General features: G+C 42.6%; 1 protein-coding gene across 1 annotated transcript; it reads left to right on the forward strand.

Moving 5' to 3' along the window:
- Window positions 1-823: 823 nt before the first annotated feature.
- LOC110089709 (DGAT1/2-independent enzyme synthesizing storage lipids-like) lies at window positions 824-13,802 on the forward strand. The gene is made up of 6 exons (XM_020812977.3): window positions 824-845; window positions 2,874-3,038; window positions 7,423-7,616; window positions 10,390-10,450; window positions 11,938-12,077; window positions 13,521-13,802. Exons 1-6 carry the CDS (start codon window positions 839-841, stop codon window positions 13,623-13,625), a joined length of 672 nt encoding a protein of 223 aa, XP_020668636.3. The 5' UTR covers window positions 824-838; the 3' UTR covers window positions 13,626-13,802.
- Window positions 13,803-19,961: the final 6,159 nt, after the last annotated feature.

Here is a 19,961-nt window from a genome sequence, read left to right on the forward strand (position 1 = left end):
AAGCAGATTCATAGTTTAACGGGGTAATCGTTAAGTGAGGCACCACTAGTGATACACTAGGGACAGAAAATCAACCAAGTCTGGGAACAATTTTTTTTCTGTCCACACTTGTCTAAATTCTCTTCTCAGGGTAGCTCCCCTGACAAAACACATGCTGTTCAGGATAGGCCTCAAACATCTTGAAATATTTTGTTGGAAGCCCAGAACTTCAGAGAAAAGATTGGTGTTGGGGGAGAGTTAGAGAGTTTGGTTGTGTGAACAGTCTTCCTTTCATGTACGGTTTCAATCCAAAATATAACAATAAATTGGCTCCCTATATTACAGTTGAAACATTGCTGCTTCCCTTAACCTTATCCTGTTGTTAAGCTACACACAGATTTAGATCAGTTTCATGATTACTTTTAGGCCTTAGATGTATATTCAATCGATCCCATATACCCTGTAAATAAAAGTGGTTCTCACTTAATGTGGAATATAATGTAAGTGGGAGGCTACCTGCTTACCATGATAAATTGTCTATTTTTTCCCCCCAGATAAAAAGTGGATGGAAATAGGACAAGAAACTATGGCCTGGTTTACTCATCTGCTGGTGAAGTGGATTAGTTTCACATATGAGAATGAACGCCTAAGTTATATGATTCTCTTTTTGCCTTTGTTCCTTCCGATTTTCATCTTATCCTGTACATCTATGTCAATTATCATATCTCTAGGATATGTTATTTCCCTTTTTGGCAACATATACAAGAAAATGAATAACTTACCTGAAGACATACTGAGCAATTCGTGGCACAAACTAAGGCACTTTCTTGCATGTTTTTTGGTTAAAATAGGAAAGATAATGAATGGTAAGCAAATATTCTCTATGGAGCCATCATAAGCTAGAACGTCGGTGCTTATGGGTGGGTACTTGGCATGCTGCATTAGGTCTGGAATTTCCAACCCACATCTGGATGTGCTAAGATTAAGGGAGACTCTCCATTTGTCAGTCTTCTTTTTGTAAATTTAATGTCCTAAGCCTTCTGTTTTCTGTAGAGCATAGAAATTTAGAGCTTCCCAAACATCAAATGCTACTTTAAATTCTCCAGCATACACCACTGGGCTATTATTATAGGATAAGAAAAAAGAAGAAGACCCTGGAAATATCAATTGCTCTTGGAATGAAATACTTCAGATTGTGATCCCATAGAACAGCCTCTAGAGCTAGGCAGGTTTAACCTGATCAATAGTGAGTTCACAAGGTGTGTCATCTTATCTGTTCCCCTGGATAAGCCTTTCCAATTCCCAGCTGACACCTCCATATTTCTGCTGCCTGGGCCTAAAATGAAGAGAGGTGGGCAGTGCACAGCCAACATTTGCATTTGGGAATGGAAACTGTCAATTGTTAATCAGAAAGTGCTTCCCATCTGAAAAATGTGGAGTGACCCATTTATTTCTGCATTTTTGAATATATACACCATATGCAGTCTTACTAAGTGGCACTATTGTTAACAGTTAAGAGTTTCAGGCTGCAACCATCAATGTTCCAATCCTATGTGACATCAATAGTTTGAGCAGTTTTTTTAAAGGAGTGGAAACTCTAGTGACCATTATAAAATCCTGTGTCCATCTTCATACATGACCACAAAGGTAGAGTCCTCCTTTGGATGGCAGTTTCCATAATGTCAAAGACTGCTTGGGCACTGGCCATGTATTTTATAATTGCACTTTGCTGTTTACCTGCTTGAGAGTGGCAATAAAAAATGAAATAATTATCTCTTTCTCTCTTTCCCTCCCTCCCTCCCTCCCTTGTCTTCTCCATGCATGTGATGAGAGAGAAATAAGATGAGAATAAAGGGCTCTCTAAGGGGTCTTCCAGGTGAAATCCACCCATTATTTCCTTATGTAGGAGCAAACTTTTGGATTTAATGGGTAGAATCCACTTGCACAGATCTATATGTACAATGGTGGTGATGTCACAGCAGTAGTAGCAAACTGCTGCAGGGTCACTTCTTATATTGGAGATTTGGGGATGTACATTACCTCATCTCTTTATGTATGAGTTGTGTGCACCTCAAAATCACCTTAAGCAACAGCAATTTGCCACTGATGCTGACACCATCACATAGAGCTTCATAAAAAGATGGTAGCCAATGAGATTTATACTGGTACTGTATATACTGTATAGTTTTACATAGTTAAACATTAATTAAAATGAAAGCAATTTAAGCAAAACATTTGAGCCCATCTACAGGTTCAGAAACAATTGATTCACAGGTCCAGTTCTGAAAAGAGAAGCTTGTTCCTTCTTTACTAATAGAAAGGCAACCTAGAGAGACATTTTTAAAATGCTGGCATTAAAATGTAGAACTGTTTCTACTAATAATGTGGGTAGAATTGTTAGAAATTGTTTTCTCAGTGAGCGAACTGTTTTTCCTACATTAGCTGCTTTAGCCATACAGCTGAGAAAGGCAGCTTGCAGGGATGGGGAGACCACACGACCAACCTATGGGGGAATTTGGTTTTTTGAAAAAAGTGGGAGGGGTTCTAGGAATTTGCTTTAGTTAGCAGGATATAGGGCAGAAAAAACAACAACAGAGAAACATGGAGAGATCAGCCCAGACCCATCAAGATCCTCCTTGGTGGGAACAAAACTTTACCAATCAAGTTAATAGACAAAGGACAATCACATTAGACTGTTAAAGCATCTCCCATTTATATAGAGAGAGATGTCATCCCTTTTGTCAGTCAAAAAAAAGTAAAGCGTGCTGCTTATATACCACCACATAGTGCTTCATTTTCCTGTGTTTTCACTTGATAAATCAACAAGTGGCACATCCATTTTAACTAACATTTGAGTCTATATGCTCTGTTTGTGCACTTTTTATATTTTCCAGATTATGAGATTATAGGAATGGAACATCTACCAGAAGGACCAGGGATTATTATTTTTTATCATGGAACTCTCAACATTGACTATGTATATTTTATATCTAACCTATATGTCCAGAAAGGAAGATTGTGCGTTTCAGTACTAGACAAGGCGATGTTCCTCATACCAGGTACTATACCTTTGACTCTACATTTATAATTAAAATACTGCAACATTGCTTCAACTGTGGGAGGTCATAAAAAGCAGAAGCCAGCTAGCTAGCTCTAAAACAGCCACTTCTGGCTTATCAAATTGCCAGCAAGCATGTTCAAACCCAGTATGACAGTGTTGAGATGATGAGACGAGTAAGAGACACAATATTATCTCTGGACGATAAAGATGGGACACATCAACTGGCCAAACATGGCTTGCAGAGGATGCCTCTCTAAGTCCACACATTTTTCCTGCTTTTTTCCATGGGTGAGGGACTAGAAGAGAACAGACATTTAAATTTTACTGAATTCAGCATTCATTTTCATATGCAAGAAATCTTGCTAAGGTGGGAAGAAAGGAAATCTGAAAGAGAGCATTTAATACATTCCAGAAAGGTCAGGATCCTGCAGTTTCCCTCTGCCCTGAGTTATCTTGCAAAACCTGTTAGAACTATTGCAATCTTTGTATTTTGTTTTTAAGACATGTTTTATATGAAGCATGTTTCTTGACCAACATTTTTGATATGGTGTGTTTCTGAACCAACATTCCTGCCTTCGGGAGAGTCTTCATCATCTCCCGTCCCTCAGGCACTGAGTAAGAGACAGTATGGCTGTGCTGCTGCCAGTTGCCAGCCTTCCTGGGGGACTTTGGCTTGGACTCCCTCGGCCTTGCGGGACTGGGCCCTCGCTGCCTCTGGCTGCCCCACCCTCTCCTTAACATCAGCCACCTGGCCCGGAGGGGAGAAGGGGATTTAGAAGGGGTTTTTATTGTGATTGATTGCCATCAGGTTAAATACATAGAGACCCACGGTGTATCTGAGGGAACAGGAAGGGGGGAGGGCATTGGAGGAGGCAACCATTGAGGTGGCGCTGGGTAGGGGAAGGAATGGCAGTGGGGGTAGAACATGCCCATGTAGGAGAAGACAGGTTAGATATCTTACATCTATCCCCTCTTCTAGTCCTACCCAAAACCCGATGGTATCAGGTGACCATATCAGCAAACCCTTGAGCCACACGATGCTGTTGATGAATGCCAGGTCAATACAAAATAAGACTGCCCTCATCCAGAATGTAATTCTGGATGAGGGTGCTGACCTGGCATGCATTACTGAGACCTGGGTGGGAGAGGAGGGTGATAGTCCCCTCTCTCAGCTGTGTCCACCTGGGTACTAAGTCCAGCACCAATGTTGCTCGGAGGGCCGGGGAAGGGGAGTTGCTATAGTCTATAGGAGTTCTAGCTCTTTGACCAGGTTTCCTATCCCTTTGAGAGGAGGTCTTGGGGGCCTGTATTGTGTGTTAGGCTTACAAGACAGATTGGGGATTCTGTTGGTGTACCACCCACCCTGCTGTGTACCAACAGTCTCCCTGCCTGAGCTGACGGAGGTAGTCTCGGACCTGATGATGAGGACTCCCAGGCTGTTGGTGCTGGGGGACCTCAGCATCCATGCCGAGGCTGCCTTGACTGGGGTGGGTCAGGACTTCATGGCTGCCATGACAACCATGGGGCTGTCTCAATGTGTCATCAGCCCAACACATGAGAAGGGGCCATACCTTGGACCTGGTTTTCTCAATGGGACTGAAGATTGTGGTTTGGATGTAGAAGGGCTGGTTGTGACCCCATTGTCATGGTCAGACCACTTCCTGGTCAAGTTTAGTCTACATTTCTCCTCTGCAAGGGTGGAGGATCTATTAAGATGATCCACCCTCAGAGACTGCTGGATCCAGATCGTTTTCTGAATGCTCTGGGGGATTATCCGTCTGATATGGTCGGCGCTCCTGTCGAAGCTCAGGTCACTCTATGGAATAGGGAGATGACTCCGGCTGTTGACACGATTGTGCCTAAGCACTCTCTCCCTGCACGCAGAGCCCAGACAGCTCCTTGGTATACTTCTGAACTGTGGGCGATGAAGCAAGAGGGAGATGGCTGGAGTACAGGTGGAGGAAATCCGGCTGAGAGTCCTATCGAACACGACTTATTGTCGGGCCTATTTTGCGACAATACGGCTGGCGAAATGGCACTATGTCTCCAGCCATATTGCTTCCTCAGAATGTTGTCCAGCAGAGCTATTTTGGGTGATCCAGGATCTTCTTCAACAGGGAAATCCAGTGGAGGTCCCGGACTGCTCATCAGCTCACTGTGATGAGTTTGCTATTCATCTTGAGGGAAAAGTCACTCAGATTCACAGTGGGTTAGACTCCACCATTACTGCAGAATCAAAGGATGTGTCCAGTGTGCCATGCTTAGGTCAAGTATTAATGGATGAGTTTCAGTTATTGAGACCTGAGGATGTGGACAGGGTGCTTGGATCTGTCCATTCTACCACCACTCCGCTTGCCCCTTGCCGATCTTGGCAAATTTGAAGATCTGCCAGGAGGGTTCACATTTGGGTCCAGGAGGCCCTGAACGCCTCTTTGAGAGAGGGAGTGGTCCCTATCACCTTGAAAGAGGCAGTAATTTGGCCACTCCTAAAAAAGCCTAACCTGGACCCAATCCAGGCAAGACAGAAGTACTGTTAGTGGGTGCTTCGCCAGACAGGCTGGAGGGCCATTTCCCTGCCCTGAATGGGGTTACACTCCCCTTAAGGGACAGGATCCACAGACTTGGGATGCTCCTGGACCCCAGTCTGGTAGCCCAGGTGGACTCGGTGGCCAGGGGTGCCTTCCTTCAGCTGCGGAAATAATAGCAGCTACAGCCCTACCTGGACGAGTAGAGTCTCATGACAGTTACGCATGCACTGGTAACATCTTGTATAGATTACTGCCATGCACTCTATGTGGGGCTGCCTTTGAAGACAGTCCGGCAACTGCAACTGGTCCAAAATCGAGCTGTGCGGTTGGTGAGTGGTGGGACCACTAGGGACATATCAAGCCGATTCTGATTAAATTACATTGTCTACCAGTTGCTGCCCGGGCCCAATTCAAAGTGCTTGTTTTGATATATAAAGCCCTAAACAGCTTGGGCGCTGAATACCTGAAGGACCACCTCCTTCCATATGAACTACCCGGCAGTAAAGATTCAGCCAGGGGGCCCTTTTGAAAGAGCCATCCCTCAAGGAGGTAAGAGGGATGGCTTGTAGACAAAGGGCCTTTTCGGCAGCTGCCCCCAGATTATGGAACGCCATCCCAACTGAGATTCGTCTGGCGCCGATGCTGATGACATTTCGGTGCCAGGTAAAAACCTTCCTGTTTCAGAAGGCTTTTAATTGAAATAATATCAACTATGGGTCGTGATGGCAGTTTTTAGAGTATATATTTTAATATTTTAAAATATTTGAATTGTATTTTAATTTTTTTTAAACTGTATTTTAATTGTTGTAAGCTGCCCAGAGACCTTTGGGCAGTGTGGGCGGCATATATGTTGATTAAATAATAAATAAATAAATTGGGACAACTGTCAATTAATCTAGCAGCAAGTAATTGTTCCCTCTCTGCCTCAGAGCTTAAAGACAGCCCTGCCTCTCAAGCCTCATTTTCCTACACTTCTTTCAATCAGTCTGTGATCTGTTAGTCTGTCAGGCAGAATGTGATTAGTTTGAGCCATGTAGTCAGAGTCAGTAAAAGTCATCCATGTAGTTAGTATACGATTCAGAACTGTGTGGTAAACTGAATTTTTCATTCTTTCTCTCCAAAAACACAGCCTTAGAGTGTTTAGGTATTTTCAAAAGGATTCTGGTTAAGAAAATTTCTCAAAATATACCTTTGCCACCTTATATTGTGAGTGATCATTTTCTTTCATTGTGTTCATCTTCCAATGGCTAACAAAAGTCGTGTACAGTGCTGGCTGCCAAGTATAAGAGGGCGGCAAACCACTTGCCAAGGAAAGAGCAGATACTAGTTGATGCTTAGGGTCACTGTACGAGGCAACTAGAATAGCCGCAGTGAATCAGTGGAACCCATAGAAGAACTGACTCATGAAATCCCCACTGATTCAATGGGCCTACTCTTGTTTCAACTTTGTATGCTAAGCAACAGGTCTTCAGCCACTAATAGGCTACATCCTAACAGCATGGAAGGATCAAAGCCTCACAACCCAGTACTCTTCCTTATGCCTCCTGACAGATTGGGCTGCAATTCATTTTCCTCCTTCCTCCCAACAAAAACTCCCAATGAAACAAACATTTCAGCACCACATTAGTAATTTCATACCAAGGATTTCAGGGGGGAAAATTGTATAGTGAGGACATGTGAAGTAAAAAGAATAAGCAAAGCGAGGGGGAAGAAAGATACCCCCTGCTTAACACAATTTGCAAAGCATGATTTGCCGCTTTAACGGGACAGTAAAACTAACTGTGATTTTTATCACTACTGTATAGACAGGATTTCCATACAGTGTGTCATGTTGCTCTTGGAATATTTCAACAGGAATGAAGCTTGTTTTTGATGTTGCTGGCTGCATTTCTGGTAGCAAAGCTGAATGTCTAGAAGTGCTGAAAAAAGGCTATTTATTGGGAATTGCACCGGGTGGAGGAAGAGAAGCAATCTTCAGTGATCAGAACTACAGGCTTGTCTGGGGTAAACGCACAGGTTTTGCTAAAGTAGCCTTGGAAGCCAAAGTGGTGAGTGGTCACTCTGCGCTTGTTTTTTCTCTCTCCCTGTGATGGTGACTTCTCTGCTGTGGCGGGTTTGGTAGCCATGCTTTCTACCCCTAGTGCCCTCAGTGGATTGCAGTGGCAATGAGGAAGAAGCAGGAAATGCCCTCAAAAGCCACAGGTAGAGCCAAGGCAGGGCTCCTACTTAAGGAAGAGTGGGAAACAGCAGAGGGGGATGGTTGGACCAGTGCTTGGACCGGGGGCCACAGAAGGTTCAGAAGGCGCTGCCAACAAGACCCCATTCCTGACAAGGCTGGGAGACGCAGCCTGGACACAAGTGACTGGGTAGACCTGCTGTTGCCAGCAGACAAAGCTGCCTGTGTACATTGTGATGAGGCATTTCGTAGAGAGGCCTGCAGGACAGAGAACCAGTGCTCTGCTCTGTGCTGCCAGAAGAAGAACCAGGGGCAACCAGCCCTGTCTGAGAGTTCTTACACTGGCCCTCAGCCTGGTCCTGGAGGAAGTCCTCACACCACACCATCTCACCTGTAAGTCCACTACCTTGACGAAGGAAGTCAATGCCACCTGGACTTTGGGAGAACCTCCACTGAGAACTACTGGACCTGCAGCTTGGCTGAAACTCTCAGAAAGCAAGGAGGCATGGCTGGAGAGGGTGCCTTTGCCACTTGCCCACATGGACAACCTGACAGCCTGTGTACAGCACCCCTGTTGTGTCACCCTTTGTCTGCCCCACTTGAGAGGAGTTATGGACTTGGTAGGAGGAGGGGGCTCCATTCCTCACTGCCAAAGAGACTAACTGCCAAAGTACTCAAAAAAATAGAATTGAGTTAACTCTCTGGTGGCCGTTGGCATATTATTATTTTATGGCTGTTTTGGTCCTTTAAGTTTCTGTTGGCCTTCATAAACAGCCTAGTTATGCAACATATGGTATTGTTATTGAGAGGGACTCGGGGGGCCACTCACTGAACCACTTTTTGGTACTTGTAATTGTCCTTATTTTAAACTTCCCTACAGCTAGTATAGCTGCTTCACCAGCAAGAGGAACAGTCAGAAGTGCTGCTACGTCACTTCCAAAAAGGGGGGGGGGACTTCCAATCTGCTTCCATAGAAAGAGGCAGGATGAAGGAAAGAAGTGGAGAAGAGGGTCATGTTAATAGGGTAAAGATTAGAGATGGAGGTATTTGTATTAGTATACGAATATGAATATTCTCGTGCAGCTGGACTTAATCCTTCCAATTGCACCTAGAGCTCCACTCTCTTCCTGCTCAGCTAGCCACTCCAAACAGGGGGAGTGGCCAGGTAAGCAGGAAGAGAGCGGTGCTCCAGATGCAATTGGAAGGATGAATGGGGCCACCACCACTGGATGACGTGTGAGTAGACCCCTCATTAAGTCCAGCTGCGCAGTGATATTCGTCTTCGTATATGAAAACAAATACCCCCATCTCTAGTAAGGATATGATCCCAATGAAAATTTTATCAGTTGGGAAGCATGATGTGGACTCTTGAACCTAGGCAATTAATTTTGTCCATGTGGTTGATTATAGGATTTTCAGCAGCAGAAACTACACCTGGCAGTCCCTGACCAGTTTAGAAAACTTTAACACAAACTTCATGGTATTTTACAGTCACAGCTTCTGATTGAGGAAAAGGATAAAGATCATAAACTGAAATGGACTCTAAACCATTAGCTTCTGGTTCACTAAGGATAGGAACAATTCAGTCATTTTTAACTGGGATAAAAATACTGTAAAATAAAACAAACTGTAATCAACATTTTTTCCAGACTTCAAATCTGCTAGAAATATTTATTATTTATCCATTTAAAATATTTTACCCCACTTTTCTCCTTAAAAGGACCCAAAGTGGTTAAAAGGACCCAAATACAGTGGTGCCCCGTATAGCGAGGTTAATCCGTTCCGGATTAACCTTCGCTATACGAAAACATCGCTGTGCGGGTAAGGAAAGCCTATTGGAACGCATTAAACTTAGTTTAATGCGTTCCAATAAGCGTGCAAACTTACCCCTCCAGTGATGTTTTCGCGTCCGGTGGCCATTTTGGAGCCGCCGATCAGCTGATCGGCGGCTCCAAAATGGCCACCGGATGACCCGAAATGGCCCCTATCAGTGTTTTCGCGCCCTCCCCTTGCTCACGGAGGTTGCGAAAACGCTGCCGGGGGGCATTTCGGGCCATCCGCGGCCATTTTAATGGCCGCAGATGACCCGAAATGCCCCCCGCAGCGTTTTCGCGACCTCCGTGAGCAAGGGGAGGGCGCGAAAACACTGATAGGGGCCATTTCGGGTCATCCGGCGGCCATTTTGGAGCCGCCGATCAGCTGTTCGGCGGCTCCAAAATGGCCGCCGGAGCCCCAATCGTCGCAAAGCGAGTGCGGCGATTGGGGCAGATCCGTATAGCGATCCCCAAAAAGGGATCGCTATACGGATTCTTCGTTAAACGGTGCGCTCGTTAAGCGAGGCACCACTGTATAATGTCAGTTCTAGTATAACCTAAAAAGAGGAGAATTTTCTAGAAAGTATAGAAACAATAGAAAGGCATGATCATGATCCATGAGTGTAACATGGCTGACAGGACCAAGAAACCCTTTTGTGACCATTTCAAGGGAGAATCTGTTTAAGTGATAGCACTCCATTTTTTGACATTCCTGCAGTTACTTTAAAAAAAAACCTAGGGTCTCTTTCAAATACTTGCGTCATTGATGGAACAGATATTTGTGACAATTGCAATACTTCTCAGCTATTTCTCCCTTCTCTCTTTTTTTAGCCCATCATCCCCATGTTTACACAAAATATTCAAGAATTTTTCAGAGGATATGGAAGAATAGGTAGGTGTGGTTTTTTTTTAAAAAAAGAAGAACTTATTCCTGCCTTTGATTAATGGGTTTCCTGATGTTACATTGTGCTTGATGGTTTGCTATGAAGGTCACAGTCCCCTAGCCTAATTTAGGAAGGGCAGGACAGTCCCAAGTCAGGGCCATAGAATGCCATGATCTCTGCACGGTAGCCCTCTCCGATGAGCTGTGCCAGCTTTCAGCTTGCTACAAGCAAGTGAATAAAGAGGCCCTGGGATGGGCCAAAGGACAAGACAAGCCTGACAGCTCTGAGTGCTTCACTTTTCCCTCCAGTCTGCCAGCACTACTCCAGAGGTTTTCACTGCATCTTCAGCCACTCACCTATCCCTCTGTGAAGGTCATGCATTCTGTTATTTTATGTATGGAGGACGTGCTCAGTTCTGTAACAGTGCCATTGTAAATCTAAGTTTAATTTCTTATATTGTCTTTATGTCTTTAGTGGAATGAACCAGTTTTGCACATAGGAGCATATCCACCGTGAGGGCAAGCAGGGATTCAGATCCCCAACACTAGCAGGGACCCCCTTGGGGATCTTGGAGTCTGCACTAGGGATGGTAATCCTGGTTTGGGAGGCCTGGCTCAGTCCTACATATTGAAGTGGTTGCCCTTAGTGAACTTGAGTCCCAGGGTATACCGGACTTTGCCATCCTTTGATGCCCCAGCAGTTCCCTAAGAAGCTAGGGCATTGGTTGGCAGGTGCTGCACCACTGGCATTCTCGTGAGGTCTTGGTTCTCCATTAATAAACTGTTTAGACAGACAGTTGGTGTGTTTTTGTTTTATGATGGACGAGAGCAGCACATCGGGCTGGACAGCCTTCATTAACGATTCTCGTGAGTCTGCAATGTATCTTTGCATGGAAAACATACAGACTCTCTACAACTGTATTGCCTGTTTGCTGAATTCAGTATTCATCTGTGGTTTAGGCTGACCATGAAATATGAATCAGAGCTGAAGTCTGCCTTGGATATTGGATATTATGCCAGAAGCTTACCATGAAATCGTTCGTGAGTCAAAGTGAGGGTGCTAGGCTATGGTATCTGTGTGGAGAACTAGTAGGAAACAGATCTGGTCCCTGTGGAGGTTTTCCTGGCTATATTTCTCCAAATAAAATAAATGTTCTCCTTAATTTAAAGAATTAAAAAATAGACCAAAGCTGCAATTTTGATGGACATAAATATCAGAAAGTCAACCAGAAACAACAACTATGTTTCTTAATGGGTTTTTATGGTCCTTTCAAGAAAGGACATGTTCTGGCTCACAATGAGGCTTAGGAAGTGTGATACTGTACTTTTGTGAGGAATGTTAATGTCAAGGTCATGCAATCCGCAATTATGTGTAATCCTATACTAGGACTTGTTGCCTCAATTGGATTGCTGTATTAATGAAAAATCAACTATTTTCAAAATTTATATCAGGTTGCATTGTCTAAAATGGAAATGTTATTTCATTTTCTGTGTAGGGCTGATTAAATGGTTATATGAGAAAATTCGGATGATGTGTCTTCCAATCCATGGAGGTTTCCCTGTTAAATTACGCACATATTTCGGAGAACCCATCCCATATGATCCAAATATTACTGCTGATGAACTTGCTGAAAAAGTAAGTTTATTCTTCTCATGGAAATATAAACTGGAATCAGTTTTAATGATTTTTAAAAGGTATATTGTTCTTTATTATTTTATGAATACTGTACTTGTTACTGCCTATAACAAATGCATGAAAAAATAGGCTAAAAAGCTCTATGACAAATTAGAAAGACATCTGGTTGACAGATGAGTGATTTTCAACTGCTGCTGTCATTTAATTGTGAGAGCAGAATCAATGAGCAGAAACCTACAACAACCACACTACTGCTATCTTATCAGCAGCTTTTGTTCCAAAACAAGTGAGGATGTTTCGGTTTTGTAGTATAAGCTGTCTTCACAGAGTTCTTTTCTAATTGCACCTTCACTTTTAATGCATTTCTATGAGACATACTTTAAAAGAACTTTTGATTTATGCAGCAACATCTCCATATTCTACAATCTCAATTTTTTAAACTCTAACAGAGATACAGGAAATAGCTAGAAGAAGAAGCTACTGGTCAGAACAAGGGCTGGAATTAAAATAACTGGAAATGCAATTCTAGAGAGAATGTCTCCTGCAGCTAGATTCTAGCAGGGCTGTACACCAAAGTCAGAATTGCTAATCTTGAATTGCTAATAGAATTGGAATGATTGGTATGAAGTCTGGATCAAACCGAACCTGCCAGATTTGGTTCTGAAACAGAATGAAGAGGCTTTACATCACTGGTTGTGTCCAAACATCAAACAAGTTAGACAAGACATAAAATGCTCCAGTCCCCCCCCCCCCAAAAAAGCAAACCTTTGGAGTTAAAAGTGAAATTTGGCAGATTTACTGCCCACTTTAATGCATTTATTCATTCAGATAAATTAGGAATATAGATAACTGGACATGTAATTTAAATTGATTAGTAAATTATTTTTGAAATAAATAAATCTATAGGTTTAAATTCATTATTAGTCTTAGAATAGACTGAATATATCAATGAAATGTGCTATATATTACTCTTGCTAGTTTCCCATTGATTTGTTGGGTATGTGTTGTTGGGGTAAAACTAGTTTTAAGACTTTCTTTCTTTCTTTCTTTCTTTCTTTCTTTCTTTCTTTCTTTCTATTCTGATCCACACTTGAGCCAACTGAGGCAGGAATAGGGTGGTATAATTGTGGCCCAGTATCTAGCCCCTCTTTGCGATGGATAGGTTAGGGGGAAGGCATTGTAGTGGTGAGCCCCAAAAGGTGCCTTTTGGTGATTAGGTCTCCTGAATGTGTGCCACTGCCAGTAGTGGAGAAATTCCACAACCAGTATTTGAACAGTGTTCTACCCAGACAAGACATTTGGAGGTGATCTGAAAAACCAAATATAATGAGTCCTTCTACACTGCTTTCTGATTTTGTGGAGGGCTTCTCTCCACTTTGTATTTTCCTCCCTTTAAATAAAGAACTCTAACACATGCTTTCCATTTTTTCTTTGTTTTAACAGACCAAGGTTGCAATTGAAAATCTTCGTGATCGACACCAAAAAATACCAGGAAATATATTAAGAGCTGTCTCAGAACGATTTGTTAAACATCCCAAGGATGATTAGTCTTTATATATCTTATTAACTAATCCTATCTATAGGTTTAATTAAAATGTTCATAACTTTATAACTAATGCACACTTAAACCATTGTCTAATGTATCCTTCTTGCATATTTGGAGTTTATAAAAATTTACACCACATAATCACTCATGATTTCCTTGATAATATTGTCTGTCAAAAATTGAGAGCTTTAATAATAAAATTATGACCAACTTTCTTTATGCCATCCATGTGATACTGCAAAGAAAGCAAAGAGTCATTGATAGACAAACTTCTCTTATCATCAGAATCAGGCTGTGTTTTACACAGGTGGTTTGTTCTAGGGCTGTGCAGCTTGCCCAAGGCCATACAGGCCAGCACTTCTGTGGACCCAGTGGAGAATTACACCCCAATCTCTGGCTGTTTACATCCAAAAGAACCTTTCAAAGTATTTTGGTACAGAGGGACATCAGCCTCATCCCTCTTGCATCTGTCCTCCCCCAGCGAACATAGTATGATCATGCTGTCATATTCTGGGATTCTCTTTGTTGTTGTTGTTTAGTCATTAAGTCGTGTCCATGGGGTCTTTATGACCCCATGGATCAGAGCATGCCAGGCCCTCCTATCCTCCACTGCCTCCTGGAGTTTGGTCAAATTCATGTTGGTTGGGATTCCTTTTCTTTAGGCATTCTTCACTCTTGAAAGACCATGGTAACACACTCTGTATGAGTGTCCTCTCCAGAGCACAAAGCCTGGATAGAATAATATGGAGGATAGGCTGTTACCCAATCAGCAACCCCCCCCTCTCCAAGTCGCTGAAATAGCCCAATGGAAAGGCAAAGGCCAATACAACCGGTTCCAGCGACGTCCCAGGAGTTGCCAGAATGACACGAACTGCCTCCGGGACTCGGTCTCCGGATTTTGCCTTGAGGTTTACTTCTGAAACCTTTTCCATCAGTAGATATAGCCACAAGGCAGTGGAGGTTTGAAATCAGAGCTTTCCTTCACCTAGATGGGCTGCCTTCCAAGGCTAACGAGCCTCACCTACCTGGTTGGGATTCTTTAGCACTGGGTAATTCTACATGTTTAAAATGGTGAAGCATGTGTGAGTAATAACAATATGTACAATGGAAAAACATACACATTCTTCAACCTCTCAGATAAACTAATGTAACCTTTTCTACTCAGCAGAATGAAGACGAGAAATCTATGTTCCAATTTCCAAACCCTTTCCTTGGCTTACGTAACCTGGGAAACAAAAGGCATATTGAACTAACAGCTCTATGAACACTTTTAAATGTCACAACTTTGAAAGATTTTGTGTGCAATGAAGCAATGTAGATAAACAGAGCTTGCAGAAATAGACAAGCTGATGTTGCCTGTTGCAACAGAGCAAAGATACTTTGATACTCAGATGAATTTAGATATGATTTTCCGAACTGTATGGTTTCATTTTGGAATTAACCCTTTTATCCAGTGTTTCCCAACCTTGGGTCTCCAGATGTTTTTGGACTAAAATTCCCAGAAGCCCTTGCTACTAGCTGCGCTGACCATGATTTCTGGGAGTTGTATTCCAAATAACAATTGGGAACCCAAGGGTAGGAACCATTGCTTTATTGGGATAAATGCCAGCTGTGTTGAACAGAGGCTTCAGATTTTTCCCTGTATGTCTATAGAATTTCTTTAGGACTCTTAGGGTGACTCAAATACCTAATACAGTACCTAAGTTTGATAGATTATGCTACATGACAGAAATGTTGTCAGGCAACACTGGGTTAATTATACACATAACAATTTGAGAATGGGTGTGGTAGATGTAAGGGTTTGGTTGCACTATTAATATGAATTGAGTAATGGATCGGTGTTTTTGAAATTGATCTAAGATCGCATGGTAGTCATGTGGGTTTTGGTTCTCTGCGCACATCCTCATGGAAAAAAATTTTAATTCATTTAGAAGCTGTGTTGTATATCAGTCAAGGAGGCGACACGGGCTTTTACAATAATTGGATCTGAGACTCCGGCACCCAGCCACCTTTGGGCTAGCATGTGTGCTTGACTGTGTGTTTTTGTCAAGTAATGGATGCCTGCATCACAGGTTTCATGCTGCAGGGAAACTACTAAACTAGCACTATCCCATTTTGAAAGAAATTTTTTTAAAGTAAATATAAAAAATAATACTGCTGGTGGTAGTAGCAATTGGTCATGAAAGGCAGTCAGCATGAGGGTGTGTGGGCACTGAAAACCCATTGCATTTGGGGCTTTGTCCTGCATCTGCCCTCCCTCACACTGGCTGCTTCTAACAGCTTTTCACCGTTACTACTACTGGTGATATTTTTATTTTATTGTTTCAAACTGGGAAAATGCTTCTTCAGTATTACAGATACAAAGCAAAAAAAAAAAAAAAGCAAAGTGTGCTGCTTACATACCGCCCCATTGCACTTCAAGCACTCTCTGGGCGGTTTACAAGTTAATTATGCAGGCTACACATTGCCCCTCCCCCAGCGAGCTGGGTACTCATTTTAGCGATTTCAGAACGATAGAGGGCTGAGTCAACCTTGAGCCGGCTACCTGGGATTGAACCCCAGGTCGTGAGCACAGTTTTGGCTGCAGTACAGCAGTTTAACCACTGCGCCATGAAGCTCTATACCAGGGGTCAGGGAACTTTTTTACCTTATACGCCGACATTACCCCCTTGATTCGAAAGGAAGGAAATCATGTTACTTTAATTAAAAATATTATTGAATCTACACAGGCTGTGTACAGAACAAGCAGAATGCACCAAATTTGATAAAGATGTGCACTATTTTTGCTGGAACACATTGCATTCCAGCCATGATGTGGTATAGGGAGTAGTAAGGTGTCCAACATGCCTAGCAAGTTGCATTAAATTTTTGCTAGCTTGCAGAGGATTTAATCATCATCAATGGCTGCCAGAGTGGTGCTAGCAATGACGTGCTTGCTAGAGACAGCCAAGGCAGGGTTGAGGGGGGATTTTCCTACCACTTTAATCATTCTATGTGTGGTGTGCAAAAAGGAATAAACCAGGCTAAAGGCCATGTCACCCACCCTGGTGCCACAGCCCAATATCAAAGTACCAGTGACATGCTTGCTAGAGACAGCCAACGCAGAATGGGGGGGGGGGCTTTCCCTACCACTTTAATCATTCTATGTGTGGTGTGCAAAAAGGAACAAACCAGGCTAAAGGTCATGTCACCCACCTTGGTGCCACAGCCCAATATCAAAGGACCAGTATGCTTTTTTTATCATCATCAATGGAAAATTCAGCAGTGGCCAGAGGATTGGAAAAGATCAGTCTACATCCCAATCCCAAAGAAGGGAAGTGCCAAAGAATGCTCTAACTGCCGTACAATTGCACTCATTTCACATGCTATCAAGGTTATGCTCAAAATCCTATAGGGTAGGCTTCAGCAGTATGTAGACTGAGAACTCCCAGAAGTACAAGCTAGATTTCAAAGGAGCAGAGGAACTAGAGACCAAATTGCTAACATGCCCTGGATTATGGAGAAAGCCAGAGAGTTCCAGAAAAAAATCTACTTCTGCTTCATTGACTACGCAAAAGCATGGCAGAAAGTGAAGATGAATTAAATAACTTCTTAATGAGGGTGAAAGAGGAGAGTGCAAAACATGGTCTGAAGCTCAACATCAAAAAAACTAAGATCATGGCCAATGGTCCCATCACCTCCTGGCAAACAGAAGGGGAAAGCAGTGACAGATTTTACTTTCTTGGGCTCCATGATCACTGCAGATGGTGACAGCAGCTATGAAATTAAAAGATGCCTGCTTCTTGGAGGGAAAGCAATGATAAACCTAGACAGCACCTTAAAAAGCCACCCTTTCCTCCCCCCACGCCTTAATTCAGCTTCTCTTTTGCTTGCCTGCCTGTTCATTTTCACAGTTTTGAGCCAGTCTCTCTCACTCTCTCTCTCACTCACTCTCGCTCTCTCTCTCACACACACACACATCCATCCATCCACCCACCCTCCCTCCATTTCCTCCCTCCCTCCATTTTGTACATTTAAATAAGCTTGATGAAGTCCTCCGTCTCTCACACCTTTCTTCCCTCCTTTCCCTGGCTTGCTCCTTGATCCTCTCACTCCTCCTGCTTGTTTGCAGTTATTTTGCAAGGAAGCAGTCATTCAGAAGCCCCAGATTGATTGATTGCCTGGGGCTAATTCACAGTTGCAACCAATCAAGGAGCTTATCTCCCGATCTCTAACAGAACGGATGATTTATGAGTGCCCTGCTGCAACGGAGGAAGTAACAGGGAGATGTGGCTTACAATTTAAGCTTCGGCTGCAGAGGGAGGGAGGGGGGTAGCACTCTGCTCATTACCCCCAGTATTTTCACTTTTACCCAATTTGAGGTAATTTACCCGTTTCCTGACCTATGCTTGACAAACTCCACAGACACAATTTACTCCGACACATGCCAAAACAATTCAGAATAAATTACATCCACAACTGAATTAAAATAACCAATCCCCTTGAGACTGTCTAAAATACAGCACTTTTTAAAAATGCTTCCCTTGGGAAAAAATGCATACTCTATTTTAAAGTCAATTTAAAGAGTGCTAAACGCGACACAAACCCAGCAGTATTTCAGTGTATAACTGCACCCTAGGATGAGTTTGAGGCTAGTGTGTAAGTTCTTACATTAAAAAATGTTGGCCAGAATCCTTTTCTGTTCTTGTGGTGATTAAATGAAATTATGTAACTCACTCACCAAATTGCCACTAATTTATGAGACCTCACTTGTATTCCTCATTTTCTGCCAGTATGGTGGTCTCATGCAGGACTAGGAACGAAGGAAGGAAGGAAGACTGCACAGACTGCTAATTAACAGCAATTTATCTCTGCAAATTGCTGCTTTTCTCATGCTCTGGCATAACTATGCAAGTGGCTCTTGGCTATACTATTTCAAATCATCGGACATTGCTGACCTATAAATTCAATAGGAAGAAGTTTGTTATATTGGTATGAAATGAAATGCTGAAATCAACTGAGATCTATCAATAACTGCACATATGGCATATATTTAGTTTTACCAATAATATATAATATTTTTGTCATAGAAATTAGGGCACGGACAGGAGACAGCTTCAGTATTATCAACTCTTTTCACAGATAGGGCTTTCCATAGCATGTACATGCAATTATTTCCTTCCTACCCATACTTTCAAATAATTGTTTTAAGCTTTCCCCCACATTTCTCTAAAGCATAAAATATATTTTCCCCCATGTTTAATTTAATCTCCAATGGTGTATAATCAGCAGCAACAGCAACATCCACAGTCTCAATAAAAATAACAGCCTATGGTATTAATAGTGAAAAATGCAATGTTTCAACACAGACCCTATGTTTATGCAGTCAAGTTTCTTTTCTACAGGCAAGGAGTTGTTAATTATATTAGATGTTAGAAACAGGAAGGAAATGTTGTGTTTTCAAGATTCTCAACATTTGAGATTTTATGTGAGACAGATTTTACCCCCTCCCAACTCAATTATTCTGTCCTTCCTTCGTTTTTACCAGGATCACCAGCCATTCTGGGGTGTTCTATTAATACTCAAACAAAAGGTAAACAGAACTGCCTTTCAAATTTTGCCACTCATAAGGCCAGAGCTTGATCTGAGGAAAGGAAAGCATTCATTCAAACTTAGGAAGTAAGATCAATATGCAGTTGTTCAGGCAATTGGTCTCTAACCCTATAATATAGGCTATATACAAACCTATAGTCTCTAAAGGGACGTGGTGGTGCTGCGGGTTAAACTGCAGAAGCCTCTGTGCTGTAAGGTCTGTAGATCTTCAGCTGTAAGATCGAATCCACGTGATGGAGTGAGTGCCCATCGCTTGTCCCACCTCCCGCCAACCTAGCAGTTCGAAAGCATGTAAATGCAAGTAGATAAATAGGGACCACCTTGGTGGGAAGGTAACAGTGTTCCATGTTTAAGTTGCACTGGCCATGTGACCATGGAAGATTGTCTTCGGACAAAAATGCTGGCTCTGTGGTTTGGAAATGGGGATGAGCACCGCCCCCTAGAGTTCCCTTAGAGAACACGACTGGACAAAAATTGTCAAGGGGAACCTTTACCTTATAGTCTCTAACACAGGTTAGATTGCGGCAGGACACAATAAATCTTCCATGCATCTTGTCACAAGGAATTTCATACATTCTTCATTTCCCCTGCATTGTGAAAATACAATGTCCCTTTTACTGGGACACATAAGATAAAAGGAAGACTGTGGGCAATATCCTATTGAGTGGATAAGCCCTCTAGTAATTATAAATTGCACTGTTTGTGCAATATATTGTCCTTGCATAAACAAGGATGTCTCTGAAAAA

The sequence above is a fragment of the Pogona vitticeps genome, chromosome 4, assembly GCF_051106095.1.
Source record: "Pogona vitticeps strain Pit_001003342236 chromosome 4, PviZW2.1, whole genome shotgun sequence".
Classification (NCBI taxonomy): Eukaryota; Metazoa; Chordata; class Lepidosauria; order Squamata; family Agamidae; genus Pogona; species Pogona vitticeps.

Coding starts and splice junctions, on each gene's coding strand:
- LOC110089709 (XM_020812977.3), top strand. Junction 3,039..7,422: donor GGCGATGTTCCTCATACCAG/GTACTATACCTT, acceptor ATATTTCAACAG/GAATGAAGCTTGTTTTTGAT. Junction 10,451..11,937: donor CAGAGGATATGGAAGAATAG/GTAGGTGTGGTT, acceptor TTTTCTGTGTAG/GGCTGATTAAATGGTTATAT.